We start from the raw sequence: 21724 nt of genomic DNA, 5'->3' as shown, positions 1-21724 counted from the left end.
CTTCAGACCTGACCCGAATACGTCGGTATAACAAAACCGCACTATTGTTTCACCAATCACTGGATGGATGTGGCCAATTAAAACGGGATAAAAGGAGTGTTATTTTAGCTTAATTAAAAACCACTGAGATAGATGGTAGGAATAACAAAGAGAGGTAAATGTTTATGTGGTTACCCAGAACTTTGAGGGCTCATCTTTATGTAGCTGTTCAAAAATTACAATGAATCGTGCAAGACTTGTGAAATTGATTCAACACTCGAAGTACATTTACAGGGGTAGACATGTATAGTTACACATTATGTTAGCATTTATAATATGTATAATCAAAGCTATAACTGCGGGAGTTACTGCGATCCTAGAACATGAAGGCCTATAAAGGGAACAATTTCAGTCAGCAGGAATCTGATACTAACTTCAGCGCAGCATGTTTTCTGCTGCATCAACGCTGATTCTTTAAAATTTTATCAATATCAAATTACCATGTTTAAGAAGTCAGTTCGTATCTAGTTTTTCTTTAGGACATTCCCATTGTTTATGATCTAAACACGAAGATATTTCGTCAAACCGCAGCGCGACTGGAAAGAAAGCGGTGGTAACGATGTTATTGGCACGAAACTATGCCATGGGAAACACTTCGGTGAAACTGTCGTAGATACACTATCAAATGTTACTATGTACCTACATTGTTTTAGTGTTCAATTTAATATAACATTTCGCTTTTCTCTAAAGTGGAGTTGCGTGTGATAACTTATCTTATAGGGCGAGACTCAGGTCATCGATTTAAAACCCCATCTGTCCAAATTATGCCTATATCGAGCCCAATTTGTACTTCAGTATTACACTAGATCGTTTATAACATCAAAATTGTGGAAGTCATAATTTCATTTTCAAAAAATAATTTCCTTTGAATGTTTCAAAAGTAGTTAGTGTATTAAAACACAAACATGTAGCATGCATAACCTGTCACCCAGACCTATCTTAGTGATGTCACTCAGAGAAAACTTTTTTCTATTCAACATTAAATTGGACTAGGGAAATTGCAAAAGTTTACTTGACGTAAAAGAGACAATCTAGTCACATTAATATATTTTAAAGGGCATAAAAATATGGATGCAAAATTATAGTCTCATGGAGTATCATGCAGTGCCATAGATGGTGATGAGGTGTTTATTTGAACAAATGTGCATTTTGTGACTGTTCAGGTTCATTCACCATAACTAGTTGTAGGGTTGCTCCTAAAGACATCTGAGCTATGTTCAATTGGGCTATAAGACTTTAGGTACTATATCTTCTGTAAATTTCACATAGATGATACGGAGACTTGAAACTAACTCGATGGATCTTACTTCAAATTCCGAAAGTTTTGTCTATCACCGTCGCCTTGTAGGCGAAGACTGGACCCTATATGAACTAAGAATGCAAAAATACAGTGAGATAGGCTCATCATGCCACGCTGTGAGAGGGATGCAAACATATAGTTAATACACATAGATTAAGCAAACTGCATAAAGCGTCCTGGAAGAAGAGATGGCAGATCGGTGGTCCCACGGAGGCAGGAGATTTAGCGGAGATGCCATAAGGATGGTAGGTCAGGCGCCTTCTTGTAGGTCAAGCTACGTATTGTAGGCGTTATCTATCAGTTACTGGAACTGAGGAGATGTTCGGGTTCCTTGACAAATAAAAATCAATCTGACAAAGATTGCTCTTGATTAATTGGCGATTTAATTTAGAAATTAATGGGCGTTCGTTCGTCATCCTCCAAGCACCCGCATTTTAGCGCGCTACTTTTTTAGGAGATTTTGCGTTATGACATCTCCGCTAATAATTTTGTTCTCCATGGGTGTTCCCTTTCTGGTGACTACGATCCGTCTCTTTCTTCTGGAGCTAAAGCTTGTTTATTGTATGTATATTATCCGTATGAATGCGAATGCGACCAATTCATGCAGTATTGGTGTAAAAGCGACACGACACTGTACACGGTCGCACTACAACGTACCTCGTGTCCTCTTTTGGAGTTCTCTCCCTGGAAGGGAAAATATCGTGAGAATATTATCATGTTCATTCATTCAAAAGTAAAGGTACAGCCGATTGAAATAAGGTTTATAACCGCATGCATTTTTGGAGTAAAATCATATACATTTCTGAAAAGACGACATCAATGTGAGTATAACATAGGATGCTTAGATCGGCCGGTGCTGTCAATATTTGTAATGAGGTTAAGTATAAGATACATAAATTATACATTCATGCTTGTTATAAATTTCCCTTGATAAACCCCTTTCATCTTCTCCAAGTGAATAATGTCCCAATGAGATAACCACAAGTAACTCCGCGACTAAAAAAACCATGACATCTTATTTCTATGTATCCAACTCAAAATCCTCATAAAATTAAATAAGAAAGAAATACACGCAAATAGAAGAATTTCTCAGCTAACATCATTCGAACCTATCAAACGGCTTCGAATTACGATCGTAAGGTAGATGTAGGTCAACCCGAGGTATTACATAAGTATGTGACACAGTAACCCTGTAAACCGTGCAGGTGGATTAGACAGTCGTATGTATTTGTGGTTCTTGTGTAGGTTATTTAAATCAAAGAACTAAGTTTATTGACAGTTCGTTGGAATTGGTCTGGCTTTTGACGAAGTAGAACTAGTTTCGTCGGACCCTAGTATTATAATAAACTTCTTCTAATCGTTGTGACTGAAGGTTTAAAATAACTTAAATTCACAGCCTTTCTTGGCAGTTGAGAAAAAGCCGGGTGTCCTTATTTTTCAAACTAGGTTCAGTCTACACCTAAAACTCAAATTATTTTTTCAAATATTACTCTTATATTTTACAGCATTAACCTAACATTTAAGCACTAGGTATTCTTTTTTATCAGAATAGCATCAAATTTCGACAAAATTACTAGCAAACATTGCGCAGACGTGTTCTTAAATTACGTGCCTTTAGTGAAGGTTACTCAAATATTAGCAGCTGATATTGAAGTTGAGCTTGTTTAGGAGATAGCCTCATTAACAAGATAAAAATCTACCTTGGACGCTTTTTTTTTGTTGATAAACAGTCTTCTACAGAATATGTAAATGATAACTTGTGAAAATATTGACCTCGGAACCGTGCACCTAGCTGACGCTTCGTAAGAACATTAATAGGTCTATCACTACATAGTAAAAATCAAAGTCGCTTTATCTGTCCCTTCGTATGCTTAAATCTTCAGAACTACGCACCGATTTTCATGCGGTTTTTTTTTAATAGAAAGAGTCATTTGAGAGGAAGGTTTATATGTACATATAATACCATACATTTAATAGCACTGCATCCGTGCGAAGCCGGGGCGGGTCGCTGATGTGAAATAAAAATCTTCGACTTTGAATAAGAAGCTCCAAAATTTGAGTCTGGTTGATTTAATCAAGCTAGCTACGGCCAGCGGTTTCACCCGCTTCCTGAGAGAACTACTTCTAGGAACAACTAGGGCTTACATTATAGAGAGTGCACCTGTGTCTGCGCAAATGCTTGTGTACTATAATATGTCTTACGCAGCTGATTAGTGAGAACAGTCGCCGACAATCGGTCTAGTCTCCATTTCTACTACACATATTACCACTTACAATCAAGTATAAATAGAAGCAGTTTCCATATCACGAGAGAACATAATGATAACGTACTCTCAAACCTTATCATATACTATTGTACTCACTATGCCTAGTACGGCGTAAGGGTGTTACATAAGTAAGAAAATTGAGTTTCCTCGAGTAATACTCACGGATTGATTAAATGCGTTGTTATTCTCAGGGGTTGGTAACAATTGGGTTATTGCAGGAGCTTTGTAATGTGTTAGGATTTTTCTTGGTAGCATTTTGGTGACGTGGGGTCTTTAGTTTGGTTAAAAAGTGTTTTACTAAGCAATATCTTGAAAATATTTTTATTCACTTAGAAAGATTGTTATTTTTCACCACATAAGTACTATAAGTTTTGTTTTATACATTATCTTCACCAGTTATTTGCATTATTTCCATTTGAGTTTGAAGTTAATTTGTAAACGAATTTATAAGTTCAATAGTATATTTTAGCTAAGGAAATAACAACATCATGCAATTTATCCATTCACATTTTGACATCTAAAATAGTTGTTTGACAGCTCTTATTTCTTTCTCATGCCAAAGAGACACATCACTCAGACAATCTACTAGCACAGATTATTATAATAGTCTCCTTATTATACTATTTACTAGTCTAATAATGTAAGAGGTTTTAGGACAAATTGATAAGACCTAACTTAATAACGTCCCTGTCTCATGAGTCATATGTGATACACACCTATTGGTTAACTGATGATGATGTCCTCCTAGCCGATTATCGGCTACGGCGGCTGTTCTCATGTAAGAAAATTAGCCAACTACGCAGGACATATTATAGTGCACGAGCATTTGCGCAGACACAGGTGCACTCACTATTCCTTAACTCTCATAGCCCGATGGGACGGCAATCCGACACGACCGAAGACCGAGAGATTAGGCGCAGGACCGACATTTACGTGCTCTCCGATGCACGGATGTATCAATCACCAGCTTCCAGGCTCCGGGCTGCTTTGTGAAAGTCTTCTAAAACCCACAAAGCGATTTCGGCCCGACTCGGGAATCGAACCCGAGACCTCGTGTTCAGCAGCCACACTTGCGACAGCTAGACCAACGAGGCAGTTAAAATTGGTTAACTACTGTGTCTGCATCATGTGTCGACAGCAAAGTAGTTAAAAACAAAAAAATAATATTTATGGTCAGCAAAACTGTCGTTGCAATAAATCAAGCACATTCCGGAAAGATCAGTGACACAATTGGTCGTAAATCCACACATTTCTAGACGCGATTACCGCGGGATTCATGTCAATACACTCGCACTTCGTGCGCGTACGCATGTGTTCGACAGGCGTCGCAAACCTTGAAGCAGTGTTTTAAGAATCACATTTGATTTCAGCATATTTACTCTATTCCCTACTCAAATTTTTGAGTACCTAGATATAACTAAACTTAAAATGAAACCATCGTAATCTATATATTTATATAAAAATGAATCCCTATACCCTTTGGTCACGTGTGAACGGCTAGACCGATTAAGATGAGAATTTGTGGGGAGGTAGCTTAGACCCGGGGGAAGGACATAAGTAGGATAGTTTTGTGACCATCCGGCTACGGGAAGCAGTTAATTCGGGGCGCGTGTGAAACTGCGGGCGGAAGCTAGTACCCTACAAAATTAAAACAAAGGACTGCTAGCTGCATTATTGCCATTCTGGCTTTTTCGGCACGCGTTTAATCCTTACAAAATGCGGGTTCAGTTAAATGTAGCGTAGTTTTATAGCCACACAAATATTTTTATTCATACTTCTGTGTATAAGAAAAGGCCCTGCAGTATGACAATAACAAATAAAAAATGGCTGCCGATTTTTTTTAGTCCCCCGTTAAAAATGTTCACAACCCCTATATGATACGTGTGTGTAAAATTGTAGCACGCGAGTCAATGATTAGTTTTTTACTTCGAGTGTTATGCAGAGGAATCTAAATAACAGTGGCGACAGGTTGCCCATACATTTGTTGTTAGCACTTTCTGATTATAGTTTCGTGTGTATGGAATTCTGGCTTGGAAAGTTTTGTGCAGTTTTTGTTATAATTAATGGGATTATTAGGATCGTAAGGCGCGAAGACAGTAAAAAATGGACTAAAATTGCAATTGAAATTGATTTGCATCTAGTGTAAAAATTGGAAAAATTACATAATGTCATATCAATCATGCTTACAGAAATAATGTGCCATGCATTGTAATATGTTTTTGTAAATTATTCAAGTACTGAAACTATTATTAAAATTTCAACTATTTTCAATACACTGAAAGCTACACGTGTTTACCGTCTAGTGCTATTATTATTAACTTTTTAGGGGACCACCCCTAAAAGCACTAAGTGTTCACGCTTCATCGCTTGACAAAAGGCTAACTCTTGTAAACTAAAAACAAGTTCGTTAATAAACTTGCGCCGTCATTCTTGAAGCAAATAGTTTCAAAAGAGGGACTCAAGTTAATTTTACAGACGAATAAATATAATAAAGATCTAAACAATATTTCCATACTTAATAATTTTCATAAACAAACACGTCAAAAACATTTATTTACTCACATCAACAACAACCAAGTTCTATACTTTTGCAACCATGACGTTTTTGTAAAAGGTCCGCCACACAATCACTGAAAATCTGCCACGTTTCAAGGGACACATATTCTCAACCCCTTCAAACCCGCATATATCTTTGACATTGTCCCGAATATTTACAGAATTTCTTTACGGCATGTATGGCCTAGCTAATATCGAATCAGGCTTCCCAGGAGACTAGACATGCGTGCAAAATCAATTTAGGTTGCTTAAAATTACCGAAGGTACTTTAGTAAAGTACTTCACCGTGCAGTACCGACAATATAGATGATCGTTTACAAAATAGCTTTAATCATACTCAGAATAATAGGTTCGCTTAAAGGCCAGATTCTACCGATATCTGGCATTGTGATGCCCACAAATATTTTCTTTTGGTTTACTTGCTCTGGCAATCGTATACTTGGCTAAAAATCCCGCAATAAACAGTACACATAAGTTTTGCGGATATTTTTATGTGCCTCGATCGTAAACCGTCCGTTATTTCGCGCTCGTCTAGCTTAGCCCTAACAGAGTTGGTTTAGTACGACCTATAATTAATGGTTTCGTGTTCGTGACAACTTGGAATAATAACCGGTAATTGTTCGGTGACCTGACTACCAGTTTTCTCTGATAGATTCTGGGAAAAGTCTAAGCTAAGTCTTGTTTGGAGTTTCGTAAATGGAGTTTTAATTTGTGGTTTGTTTGGTTGTCCTAGTTAATGTGAACTATGCTTATAATAATAGATTTCTATATAAACATAAAAAAACGGATGTTGATGAAACATTCTTTCTCTCGCCTCATATAGAAACAGGCTATCAATTGCATACGTAGGTACGATTTACACATTCCACTAAGATTGCAATGTGTCAGTACTTTTTTCTAGAAAACGAGAAATTCTTACACTTCTCGTGTATTAAGGAAACAAATCTCAACATGCCAAAATACTCGGATACGAAAAATACCTACGGATCATACAGTTTTTGTTGCGTGCAATAATCTTTTACCCATTGGTAAAGTATGATAATTGAAAACTTTGTAACTAAATTATACATTATTACTATCAACATCTACCTGCCTATGAAGATGCAGGTACTACAAACAATTAGCAGAATAAATTAAAGCAGGCTCATCTCCATAACAAATGTCGGCGCAATAACCTGTATTGTGTGTCATGGTTCTGAATGACACGCGACGGTGAGAAAAATACGTGGAAATGTAGAAAACTTGGAAAACCAGTTGAAAAATTCTCTCAAACTCTCTTTCTTAACTTATATTTTGATTGATAAGGGTTTATACTATTGCCATCACTATGTAAATACAGCTCATGATGATACAGACAAAAGCAGACATTTGTCACGTTGGACATTTGCAGTAATGTATTGTTCACACTTTGACCATCGTGAAGTCAGTAGCTGGCTTCGGACCGGTAAAATTATTTGGCGAGAACTGTAGTTAAACCAATAATGATGGAAGACAGAAGAGTCATAATTAAATATGAAGAGAAAACACAATTCTTTGACTTTGACTAATTTTCGTTCTTTTTTGTGAATTTAAGTACTCTTTGATAACAGGTCATCATCATCCTCCGAGCCTTTTCCCAAACTATGTTGGGGTCGGCTTCCAGTCTAACCGGATTCAGCTGTACACCAGTGCTTTACAAGAAGCGACTGCCTATCTGACCTCCTCAACCCAGTTACCCGGGCAACCCGATACCCCTTGGTTAGACTGGTGTCAGACTTACTGGCTTCTGACTACCCGTAACGACTGCCAAGGATGTTCAATGACAGCCGGGACCTACAGTTTAACGTGCCAGATAACAGGTAATATATCTATAATAAAAACTACATCATTAACACTACTAAGAACTTGACTTGATCATAATAGCAATCATTAAAACCCATGTTTACTTGAAAAACCGCAGTCTATTTACTTGTTTATAAAAAGTGATTACGCACGCAATTACTTTGCACGTCTGTGAGGGTCAGATTTTTATATATAACTTTAATAGTGGCATTATTGTCTAAGTGCAGGGCAAAGGCCTCTTGGAACACATGGTGGTGTAATCAAGACTATATCTTTACAATTCCAATTTGTTTTAATGGAAAAAAATAAATTATTTAAGTTTGTTTGGTCTCTTAAAGTTACTAATATTTCAAGAGAAACACTGATTATGAAACAGTCCCGAAACTACTGAACTGATTCGAAGAATTATATTTCACAGTGGGAAAGTTAGACAGCTATCTACCTAGCTATCAGCTAGTTGTCTATCTCCCAGTAGACAGCTTCCAGCAGTACAGATATGTAGTCCGGGTGCACGCGACGCGAGTTAAACCACGAGAACAGCTAGTAATGTATAAGTTACATGTAAACGTAGAATTAGCTTACGTGTGCGAAATAAACTAGGAAAGAGCGAAACCGATCAGTCCTATCAGAAAATATTGATATCACAGCCACATAAAGCAAAGTTTTTTGATCCAATCACAGAAGCCTCCATACTGACAGTACCTAACAAGTAAATAAACACAAGAATATTACATCAACTATAAAATTATGAACATCTCATGTAATATTCATGGGCAGTACGGCAGCCCTACGCATAATTATCTGATGACGCTGATACAAGCTGATTCATTATTGTGTCAGGGTTGTGATCATCTTCGTGTCGACGAGATTTTCTGACACGCTTTACCGTGTATGAATTAATTTGTCGCTTTGTAAGACAACGCAAATCAATGTTAGGAAGAAAATTGCGAAGTAGGAACGTGATTAAGATGTTTAGACAGAGAACTTGGAAATTATACGAAGGAAGTCAAAGAATTTTTACCTCAGCCACATAACAAGGACTCATATGAAGTTGGATGCATTATAAAGAAGGGAAAATAACAAAGAAACAATGAAATCATCATCATTCCTGCTCTCTGAATGATGATGATAACAGCAATCCACATGGAGTTGTCATTACCAGGACACATACTCTTCCCAAGAAAGAATAAGAATCTTTATTTGCAGAGACACGGTATTCCAGGGCTTTAGTTAGGCTACATTATGCGCAGCATATTAGAAATAGTACACCTACAAGTAGTAATCTTTACACACTTCTATCGAACGACCTTGCCACAGATTACCTTCACTGAAGCCCAAACACAGGTATATCATAAACCACTCTTTCATTCCTACATTTGCATCTAAACCTGCATAGTGCATACTCCTTGATCGTAAATACCCAAGTACCGTGAATGTGCTGTACCATGGAGAACAAAAATGACAAGGTGCGGTGTGGAAAATGTTCTAAGAAAGCAGCACGCCAAAATGCGCCAAATGCTGGTGTGCGGGGGACGAGGAACGTTACTGTCTCCGCTCTTCTACGCCTTTCTTAGTAGACACCCATTTTTGCCATACCAAAAATCGTTGAAATTGCCTCAAAGAAGCCGATCGCCTAGTTAGTTTACTAGTAACTGATCGTTTTGGTCATGCCTTCCGTACTTATTTGACGCAGAAGAAGGCGCCTGACCTACCCACATAATGGCATCTCCGCTCATATTTCCTTACTCCGTGATATTCCTTGATCGTAAATACGCAAGTACCGTGAATGTGCCGTACAAAATCTGGTTGTGGATTTCAAAGCGATACTTGTATTGATTCGGAACGAGTATACTATTCCCGGTATTTTGCATAATATTAGGTTCAGCTTTCCTAATAGTTAGAACTAGTTTTGTAGACGTTTGAAGTATCTTTAGTTAGAATTTTGGTTAGTGTTGTTTTATATGGCTGTGCTGTATATCGTGTGATCTGTTTTAATGGCTCTCTGATCTGATCTTAAACGTTTGAATAAAAAATAATTGTAATTGCAATATTATATTTAGTGGCAATACTGGTTTTATTAAATGCAATTGCAAGGTGTTGACATATTAACAGACATATCGATTTACTTGATGAATAATTTATCGATGGTTCAATATAAAACATAAATAAATAAAAATATTTATTTATTAGCGAAAAATTACAGATAGGTAGGCACAAAAAATAAATAAAAATAATATGCAGTGTTCGTTACAATGCACACGGGTACAATATTATTGTTGTATTTTGCAAAATCTGTACAGGTATATTAACCCTGCCTCTTAAGGCGAGGAATTGGTCAACAATAATTCCATAACCGGCACGCGCATCTAAGGCGCCAAAAGGGGTCGGAGCGTCTGAGCGGGGCGAGGATAACAATACGCGCTCTAGCTTATAACTAAAAGTCGTAAGCGACAAAATGGTTTTGTAATTTTATTATTTAGAAATGATAATTTGATAAAAATTCCTTCTACAATTTTAAAGAGTATGTACATACTCAACTACGAAAAAAGTTAAGAGGCTTAAATCGGTCCCGTATGCCCATAATATGTGAATCTCTTTTTAAAAAGAGGTATGTTTGATATATTTTTCTCTGTTATAAAAGTTACCTAATCATGTTTCTACGTCTAACAAAATAAGCTTTATATCATGAACTTTCAGGTAACCAAGTTGTATTTTGATCCGTTTTGTATTTACTGAGAAAAATTGAAATCCTTGGCGCCAAAAATTCCAATTCGTCCTCTTAAACTAGGTTGACCTGTATCTTAAGAGACAAAATGATAAAATATATGCACATACTCCCCCCACGTGGAATGTTATTCCCCATTATTAGTTATATCAGTTCATTACGTATCTTCAATTTTTGTACTTGTATTTTTAAAACATAGCAGATAGAACCATCACCATTTTTCATACGACAAAATTGAGAGAAAAATCATTACAACCACTTGAAAGCTACGTTACAAACCAAAATAACATGCACATTAAACAAAATGAAATCACAATATTATACCTGTCAACAGCTCCGAATTTAATAATTAAAATACAATATTACATAACAACAAAACACACTAATTAATAACAAAATCCCGTCGTCCGTGTTTACGCAACTCGCAATCAGATTTTGATTTACATTTGATAATGCGAAACGAATACAGCTTCACAAATATTTATTTCCAGGTAAATGCGACATTCAAAATGAGGTAAATACTGGAAATCTGATGGGAATAGTTACTTACCCGTTTTGTGGAATACGCGGAATATGTTCCCATTGGGATTACTATGTCAGAGGCAGTATGGTGGATTTAAAAACTGAGGCCCAGTTTCAGTGGTTGCGATAAAGTATCATATAGTAGGATATAGGCTGCTTTTAATTTCCGCCAGATATTGCTATCAGAGACATGTGAAACTAAAAGTTACAGTTTGTCTGTCAGATCTGTTCCTGATAGGTTATCAGAGATTTTATCAGCAATCGGTGATAACGGCCATGACTCTTTTAAAGTTACGTTAAGCCAAAACCGAAAACTAGTCTTAGCAAAAAGATTTTCATAGTCATCAGCCTTTTTATCGTCCCACTGCTGGGCTGCGGCCTGCTCTCCCACAGAGAAGGATTGAGCGTTAATTACCACGCCTGCTATATGCGGGTTGGTGAATTCAGACGTTACAAGTCCAAAAGGTTATAATTTACATCTATACACGAGCTAATTACAAGTGTAACTTGACCTTGATAGATATCAACATGCACCAGATATTAAAAACTTGTCTGGGCGGAAAATGACAATTAAGTCTATATACCGTTCTAGTTTGATTACATAAATAAGTACACATATACATTACAGATGATCAAAGTATCTATTACAATAAAACATTAACTATTCCATAAAGGAGTAATAAGTAACTGCAGAGCAAAGTCATCATCCGCCTAGCCTTTTCCCAACTATGTTGGGGTCGGCTTCCAGTCTAACCGAATGCAGGTGAGGATCCTGATCACGTCACCAAGATCCTGCCTATCTGACCCCCTCAACCCAGTAACCCGGGCAACCCTTTAGATAAGACTGGTTGACAGACTTACTGGCTTCTGACTACCCGTAACGATTGCAAAATGTATTCAAAAAAATAAGAGCAATAAATGTCCAGACCTAACCCCTATTTATTACAAGAACGGGTTTAAGAGTAATACTATAGGTATCTCTAACGTTTAATGTTTTGTATCGAAACTGCGAATAAAACTGAATGGCATGTACCCAGCTTATAATGCTTATTCAATATCGAAGATATTTGAATACAAACCAAGAATATAGGAACATTGGAATGTATTGTGGAATGGTATCTCGGAAATATCGGTTCATTCGCTTAGAGAAAACCCGTTTCTAACATTGTGCTCGTACTATCCTTACTAATATTATGAATGCGAAAGTCATTCTGTCTGACAGTCTGTCGTGCTTTCAAGCCAAAACTAATGAACCGATTTAAATGAAATTTGGTATACGGATATGCATTATATGTGAAGTTCTAGGTTAAATTCAGTAAGGTTTGAAGTAGAATTATTGCAAGTAGGAATATATATGGGTCATTATTAGATATTTCACAATAAAAGTGTTTCGCCATCCATTCCTTTTTAATTAGGTATATTAGTAAGATATAGAGATAAGATATAGGTATATTAGATGATAAAGGTCCGGTTGTATGACATGTTAATTATATTTTATGAATGTTATACTTGCTGCATGTGTATATGCATCTAAGATCGCCTCATGCACCCAAGCCTCGATTTATTGTTTTAGGAATTATCACTATATAAATATTTAAGAAAAAGATAGTCGAATAAATATACCCAAATGAAATGAAACAAAACCAGCAATATTGTCAAGTGGTCAGATAAGGCCAGTTTGATTGATTGCTGTAAATGTATCGAGGTGATCCGAATGCTATCAATCATTTATCAGGGCACGTATTATGACATGATTACGTGATCCAAATTCTATTGTCAGAAAGAGGTGGTGATATAATTGATAATGTGGACTTTTTTAAGGCTATTTTCAGAATACCGAATACCATTTTCAAGTTTATTTGTTAAATCTGTACTAATATAGTAAAAAATATACACTTTTTAGATTGTTTATTTGTACCTTAAAGGCTCCGAAATTCTTGCACCGTTGGAAAGATACACTAACCCCGAGTAACATTTTATCCAGTTACGGGAAGAAGTTCCATCGAGAGGGGGGTGAAACAGCGGGAAAACAGCTAGTAATTTATAAAGTGAAGTGTGGTTTTAAGCTATTTCCATAATACCAAACACCACTTCGAAGTTTACTTGTAGAGTTAAAATTACGGAACAAACTCATATTAGCAATAATAATTCAAATGTAATGTTTTCATACGGCTGAACGGAAACAAGTTTATTTCCAAAGATTTATGAAGGCGCGTACGCACGTACGAACACGAACATAGCGAACACAAACACCAGACCCGAACATTTGGTTCGTACGTATGGACGGCATATTCGAACACGAACGCAAACATAGTTCGAGTCGAGTTCGCGAACAACAGTCGTGAACTCTATCTTAGTAGCCATGACGGCGCCGTTGTAAGTAGTCGATTGTGAAGTAGCGGAGAATTTTTTGATGTTCGCAGTTTTGTTGCGTAACATTTATTAAAGCTCTTCGAACACCGTCCATACAGAACACACTACAAGGATCGCCGCGAATATGTTTGACGAACAGAGTGTTCGATGTTCGATAGTGGTACGCACGTGCGAACCAAGTTGTTGCATATCATGTAACGCAACAAATTTGTTCGTACGTGCGTACGCGGCTTGATGTAAACACTACTTGAGTTACGAAACAAATTATTATAAGAGAACAACATAAATTCTCATTAGTATAGGAAACGTTCAATATTATAGATTTGTTCCAGTTTTATATTGTTGATGAATTTGTTCTTAAAGTAGGAACTGGAATTTATTTTCATACTCTTGACCTAATTTGATGAATGCTATTCACCGAATTTGTCTTTCAAGACAATATAATTACAAATGACTGGATATTAACAATTTAGGACAGAAAATCAAATTAGTGACAATAAATAAAGAACAGTACTTTTCAGTTCATTTAGTGCCTGACTAATCGTAAAACAGCTAATTTAAGATTAACCGCTTGTATTTCGCTAATTATAAAACAATAGAAAATCAATTGTGTCTCGCGTATCTCGCTCCGACATACAAAGGGTTAAAGCACTGCAGAAAACACAGGACCAAAGATCCTTTCAATAGCTGGATCATTTAAAACTCCACCCAGGCCACCCATTATTGTTCTGACGTCACAGCAGAATCTCTAACTAGACTACAAACCAGTGGGCGAGTGACGTTAGCACTCATCTCCAAGTGTTTTATTTCGGGAGATAACCAGACGCGAGATATTTCCAACAGCATCGATGAAAAACTAAATTTACACGTAGTGCATGGTGAAAAAATTAAAGTTTATGGTGAAGAAGTGGGTGAGGTAAACGATGAGAACATTACCGAAATACTGATTGTAGTATATGGATTGGTATGTACTTACTGCTATACAATATTAAAATGGTCTGGGAAATTCATGTAGGAAGAGGAGCCTGTTGCGTCTAAAATAAGTTTTCGGCAAATCAAACCTTTATTGGCGGAATATGTCGCGGATTACAGATTAAAAATAGTTCCTCAGATAATAAATTACACTAACGATCATTCAATTTCTCGACCATGTGATGCCATTATTATCATATCATATCATACCGTATCATTTATTGCATTCCATAATGTACATTTGTTGGAAAATTAATCTTGCTTCAAGTATTTACATCATGAAAAGCATTTCAAATAAACTGATTTCTCTCTTCTGTAAAATTTAAACGTCTCCACAACTTCCTGAACGAACGTACGTACGAGTATTTCTTGACGAGAGTCTACGTTTAAGAGTCTTGCAGACGCTCCAAGATTCGCCAGGAAATTGCCATATAACCTCGTTTTACATAACCTGTCACCGAATAAGACATCTGCAGAGATAAGAACGTACGAGGTCTTACTATCTACTGATAAAGTCGAATGATATCATTTACTTTGATTTGAAGAGTTACATCATCGCTTAATTTCTTTGCTAATTTTGGAATGAGTAACGTCGGGCGTTGGCTTAAACATCGTAAGAGCTGGAATTATGCTGGTCGTTAACCTCCTAACAGCTTACGATCCTGGGTAGTTATTCATTCTCCATCTTTAGCAAGTAACTCATTACATTAGTTTTCATGATGTCAGCCCACGTCCGATAAATCAGTGATCGATTTTTTGTAGGAGAAAAATAGGCCACACTGATACTACAGAAAAACGACCTTTTATTTGTCCTATAAAAAGTCTAGACGCGGGCAGCCTCAAAAATACATTAATATTTAATTATGATCGAAAACCGATAGAAAATATTTTCTACAAAATCCTGCTACATTAAACAACCAATTGAAACCGTATCACCTCTTAATAATTCATATAAAACAACCAGGGTAAAGAATCAATAAGGCATTTCTAAGTTAATAAATAATTTCTGTTACACGGTCCGATGTTCTGACAAACGGGGACATTGGCCTAAGACCTTCGCTGGTCGATAGTGTCTCTAAAGCTAGTAGAAACTAAAATAGTTTCAACTTTTGTAAATCGCTTTAAGTTTTCGTGTAGAAAAGTGATTATTAAACTTAGAAGGGAGATTGAAAACAGGGTAATTAGGTACTACAAGCGTTTAAATCAATCTACTGAGGGTGGTTCCTTGTTAGTAATTAGGTTATATTTGTGTTTGAGGATAGTTATTTAATTCTTGGACCAATTTGTAAAATCTCTTTTTTGTTTGATAGCCTGTGTCCTAATGTATGTTGATGGTTTGCTCTTTCAACAATATAGAGAGAATTCCGTTTCAAGACAAATTACCGAATTTCATCTTACAGGCCCAAATATCGCCTTCAGCCTAAGCAGAGGACAATACCAGATCGACTTAAAGCCAAGATTCGAAGCTTCTGGTAACTTAGGTCACAGCATAAACCCCAGCTTACATAACAGTATCTCAGACAAACACTACAGACATCCAATATTGACAGTTCAGAAGCCTCGTAAGGATAGTTCGTGCTAAAGTTTTATGTGAATGGGGCCAGTGGTCAAGGAACTTTGTTGGCCCGCAATCGATAGCAAGACGAAGTTTGTTCTATTTACATGTAAACTTCATTGCAGGATTATTGGGGTAGCTTGTTAAGGAATATGCAGAGATACAAATAATAGGGTTGAGTTAAATGTGCATTTTTGTGGATTAGGTGTAATTTCGAAACACAACTTATAAGGATCGTATAAAAATGCATTATTGTGGTTTACTTTAAATCTAATTTACTTTTGGGGATGATAAGATGTAGAATTATTTGACAGTAGTTATCTGCTAATCATGATTGATGTTCAATGTTCAATGGCAAGCAATGACTTTTTTATCATTTACATTCTTCTATTTGTTAGGTTTGTCTGTGAGATTTTCTAAAAATCCAATCTTTTATATTTCTTTGCGGTACTCATGTGTTGTGTTTCACCTAAAAGAAACGCACTTTACATATATCTGAGTTATCTCAATTCTCACAACTTTTTTAACCTATCTCTACAATATTTATAAGCCCTATAACATGCATTTAATATCACCGCATAGCAATGTTGAGCATCGTTTATTTATTCTGCACGTCTCGCCGTTGTCGCCGCGGTCAACATTGTCGGCACTGCGGTTGCGGCCAGTTGCACGCTTTGCACCAAAATTACATTGTATTTTGAGATTTATTGTGAAGAAAATCAACAGGTTGACGTAGTTTAAGAGAGTGTGGAAAAGAATAATAATAATTGTTATTTTTTAAACCTTTGTTACTGTTTAAAATAAGCCTTGATATTATTCATCCTGACTTTTTGATATTATTATGTTAGTGTCTGATCAAGTGAGATAAGTATCGGGAAGATCTAGCAAGTATTATGAATAAAAAATCCAATATATTAAATTCAACAGGGGGTTTTAAACAGCTCACTTTATATCAATTTTATTTCACAAAACATTGTCATCTACGACAATAATTTAATCAATAAACCCGTGGGTCAATAATTCTGTCGTGCACTGTACAGAACTATTTCCAGCTCTTCACCGATAGGACTTGAATGCTAAATAGGGTTCCTACAAGCCCATGTTTATAAGTTCTACTGCAGTTTATGTAATTAATGTAGATGGCTGTGTTCGTGGTAGGTATGGCGTTACTGTGGGTGACAGTAATGGTATATTAATGACGCTAATTGTTCAATGAGAGGCTGATGAAACTGGTATTAATATAACTTGCTGAATATTACTGTACTATTTGATGAGCTACATATCAAAATTGGTTTGGAATGTAAATTAGAAGGCGGCAATGATGTCTCTAGATATTTCTTCTAAAGCAAAAATGGAAACTATATCATGCAGATTCAAAACAGTGCGTTTATTAACCAACCAGTGACTTAATTAACGCAAGAAATTTCAACTGACTTCAAAAGGTTCTTTGTTTGACCTGTATGTATGTGTTTCATTGAAGTCGCCTTAGTTTATTTTTGTACAAGTTTTATATGAGTAATAAACTCTCATGCGTACCACTCCAAAAACTTTAACAACCCTTCACTCCTCAACCAAAAAACAGTTCAATTTTAGGCCATAAATCATTTAAAACCCAATCAGCACAAACTGGAACACAAGTCTATCCAGGCTTCATTCAACGTCCTACACTAAGCCCCCATAATCTCCAAGGGACCCATTTGGGAACTGTCAAGGACATGTCTCCCCCGCCCCAATTTGTCTGAATGAAACGAGTTTCAACTTCATAATGACAAAAAGTTATTTCTGTTTTTTTTTTCGTGTTTTTGATCATTGAATGTACTCCTAAGAGTTGGGGACTGGTATTTAACTTCTTTATGCAATTGAATATGTTGGGCTTACTTTATTTAAATGCTACATTATATTAATCTATTTAACGTTTATAAGCTTCCATTTCTTAGACCACGTCCATCTTCGTTTCTCAGGGTACAACCTATCTCTGTGTCTTTCATTTCAATTTCGCTTTATCATAATACACAGACAAAGTTTCTTTCGAATTTGAAGTACCTATAAATTAGTACTTATTGTTTTGTTGAGCATTTCGATAATGATTGTTGTACAAAATTCGTAATATGTTGAGGCCCAGTTCTAGAAGTGTCGATTGAATGACTTTACTTGAAGTTGCCTTGCAAATTCCCCTTAACCTACATTTATCTGATAAACCAACTTTATCGGCTATCGATATCGACTGTAAAACATATCAGAGAACATTGCATTTATTTTAGGAAAAACTTGATCCACCCAATATATTGAAATCAATCATCATGTATTTTCTTTTAAATAACTTTTGCCGTTTGCGGTCCTAAAACGCAACTACTGCCCATACCCGGATCAGATATAGCCTATGTTCTCTATCTATTTTACGGGGATAATGTAGCTTCCCAACAGTGAAAGAATTTTTAAAATGGATCCAATAGTTTCGGAGTCTATTCATATCAAACAAACAATCAAATATTTCCTCTTTATAATATTATAAGAGTAGATCAAGCAACTAAATATTTCGAGATAGACCCAGTTATTTCACACTTTCCAAACTTCCCTGTTTAGATAAATCTTAAAATACAGTTCAACCCAATTTCAGTGTTTATTGTTAGAATTCGTACCGAAGAGATGATTGGTCGTACATTCCTGGGATATTGCGAGAGTCGAAAGCCGAAAGCCTATGATTCACAAATATACGGTGATTCGTACGCGGAACTGACAAATTGGGAATTATCACGTCATACTTTCGTAATGGAAATGTAGGTTAAAAATATATGTGTATTTCTGTATGTTTTTCTATAGATATACTGGATTTATTTAAACAATGCACGACCTATCTATCCATTAGTAAATCTAACTTTAGTCTGATTTGTGGCTGTGGACTTAAATGGTATTTATGGCAGGTACCGTAACTCTTCTTGATCAGCTTTGGGACTGCGGAATTGGTTAAGAGTTACCGCCTCCTTGGTACATAAAGGGCTTAAGAAGGAACATGGTGGGTTGGGTTGGTTTAAGTCAGTAAGAGTCTGACACTCAATCACGCTGCACGCACAGCGGGAGGGGTCATTTGATGATTTCCCATAAAAAAGGTAGATAATGGAAAATAGGCAGTCTTGACAAAACTTGTCTACAGCCTATAGCTTAAAGCATCATACAAAAGCCATAATATGAAATACTAACAGTATTAAAAATACTGCATTTCCTATGAAAATGTACATGTAACAGCAATATAATAAGATAATAATAAATATCGCCGCTATCATTCCCATCGGACTGCATCGCCGACACGTACAGATAACTCAATCAAATGATAACACACTACAGAGCTACAATAAGCAAATATTTTGACGACTTTATCTCGAAATACGTTGGAAAATATCGGATGTTTTGAGTTAAGATGTGGTACTTGAAGTGTAAGTTTTTACTTTAAAGTTGTATCGCTAGTATGTAAGAGTTACCAAGGCTCTGGTACATAAACAACAAGCTTAATAAGGTACATTTTTTTTTAAATAAATAAATAATGTCGGGACACCTTTTTCACACACGGTTGGTTAGCCCCATGGTAAGTTATTAATTAACTTGTGTTATGGGTGCTAACACAACTGATAAACTACATATAGCTACACATATACATACTTATAAATACATATTGTAACACCCAGACCACGGCCAACAAGCATGCTCATCACACAAATGTCGACCGAACCGGGAATCGAACCCGGGACCTTAGATTCGGCAGTCCGGCTTGGTGACCATTGCGTCATAGAGGTCGTCAAAATTGTAAATATAGACATTAAAAATCCGTCTATATTTTGAAAATATTTTTCTATTTTTGAGTATCAAAAATTTCTGCATGGAAACTATTTGTTTAAACGAATTTCTAACTAAAACCTTGTATTCGCATTTAGTTTTCCAGTTAAAGTTTGTTACAGCTACACCTCTTGTTATTCTGTACAAAATACTAGCATTTTCATAACGAAACAACCCCACGTGTATTGATGTAAAGCCGGTACCACACCAACGGGAATACACACGAACAGTATACGTATACAGGATACGTAGGAATTGCGAATCAGACAATTCCCAGTAGAAAGAACGCAGTTGCAGTTTTTTCTGTGTGTGGTATCTTATTTCAGTACTATATTATTATATTGCTTGTTTTCCACTAATGGCGCATTTGACAATTATTTTTTTTTCAGTCACTGACATGCACGGACGGTGAGCAAATGGGCCAATTCTCCCAGCTTTTAGCGTCTTTAGGCTGAGACGAAGACACTATTTGATAAGTGCCGCCATGTCTGGACTATACTTCGGCCGTTCAGAGAATGCGTTCCTGACACCTATCAGTTAGTCACGACTAGTGATGGGCACAACATAACACTGAGTTCGTTACCGTTCCTTCAAAATGAACCGCCGCATTATTTTAAGATTATTTTCGTTTTAAATTGGCGGAATCATTTGTTTTATATTTTAGTTATTTAAGTGGAAACCAAAAAAAGGTAATATTCATATAATAAAATTGTTTTATTTATTCTTTGTTACAAGTACATTGAATTGAATGTGCGAACAGAATATTAATCAGACTCCGATTTGCTTGAGGAGGTGGTGTCTTCATCATCATCTTCGCCTACATGTATAATTATATTATTATCAATAACAGAATCAATCCTGATATCTCGGTCTAACAAAAGCCGGGTAATCAAATAAAAACAGATCGAAAACACTTGAAAAACGTGGTCTATGCGCACGAAACGACAACGGACGACTGTTTTAGCGTCACAAAATGGCGGCCCATAACGCCATTTGGGGTTACCATTTTTAATCTAAGTATAAAAATGCGGTTTGGTCATAGTTTTATTTTTATATTTCATAAACGTTATAATTAAGTCTTATAGTCCATTATTTTCCAATTCTTAAAAAGAAAATCAAAACGTATTATTTTATATTATAACTGTATAAGAACAGATTACGATACTTGCCTGTTATTTTTAGCACAGCACTACAAAATATAAACCGCTGACATAACCTTGTAATAGCGCAGTATAGATTTAGAAAAATATTGTTTACCAAGTTATTTGACACTCAGTTTGGCACAAAATTATAACATTCATTGATTATTGATATAATAATGTTGTTTTAATGCTCCTCAATTGTTAAAACGGTAAACAACCAGCAAAAATATTTTTATCGTAACTGCAACGCCATTGCAAAGTTACGTCGTCAGTTCAATCGCGACGTGTCAGGAACGCATTCTCTGAATGGCCGAACTATAGTACTCTAAATATAGCTAAGAACTTTCTTAATATCGAGTATATGAATTTCACAGTTTACACAGTCAATGGAATGGCCAAGGCCCTAGCCTAGATTAATAACATACCAATGGAGACCTATACTGTAATACCCGAAATACCGATACGAATATTACTAAATGTTCGCGGTTGTATGGTACAGGCATTACATACACGAGTGTTAGTATTTCTACGAGTTTATTGATAAATATCTTTTATACAGAGCAGTTCTGTTTTGGATACAACACCAGCTTACAGTTTCTAGGAAATTCTATTTTCTGAATGGAC

At 36.1% G+C, this 21724-nt stretch overlaps 1 protein-coding gene across 6 annotated transcripts in view; it reads right to left on the bottom strand.

Annotated features, from left to right (window-relative positions):
• LOC124635655 (protein kinase C and casein kinase substrate in neurons protein 1) overlaps window positions 1–21724 on the bottom strand; it is a 129833-nt gene that overhangs the window by 23048 nt on the left and 85061 nt on the right. For 5 of the 6 annotated variants that reach the window (XM_047171596.1, XM_047171598.1, XM_047171593.1 and 2 more), the window contains one exon: window positions 1997–2023. The exons of the other annotated variant lie outside the window; for it this stretch is intronic. In XM_047171596.1, the coding sequence (XP_047027552.1) occupies window positions 1997–2023 (27 nt within the window). The remainder of the gene's footprint in view (window positions 1–1996; window positions 2024–21724) is intronic. 6 annotated transcript variants of the gene reach the window in all.

The sequence above is a fragment of the Helicoverpa zea genome, chromosome 13, assembly GCF_022581195.2.
Source record: "Helicoverpa zea isolate HzStark_Cry1AcR chromosome 13, ilHelZeax1.1, whole genome shotgun sequence".
NCBI classification, from domain to species: Eukaryota; Metazoa; Arthropoda; class Insecta; order Lepidoptera; family Noctuidae; genus Helicoverpa; species Helicoverpa zea.
The sequence above is the reverse complement of the archived record's forward strand: the minus strand, read 5'-3'. Positions and strand labels throughout refer to the sequence as shown.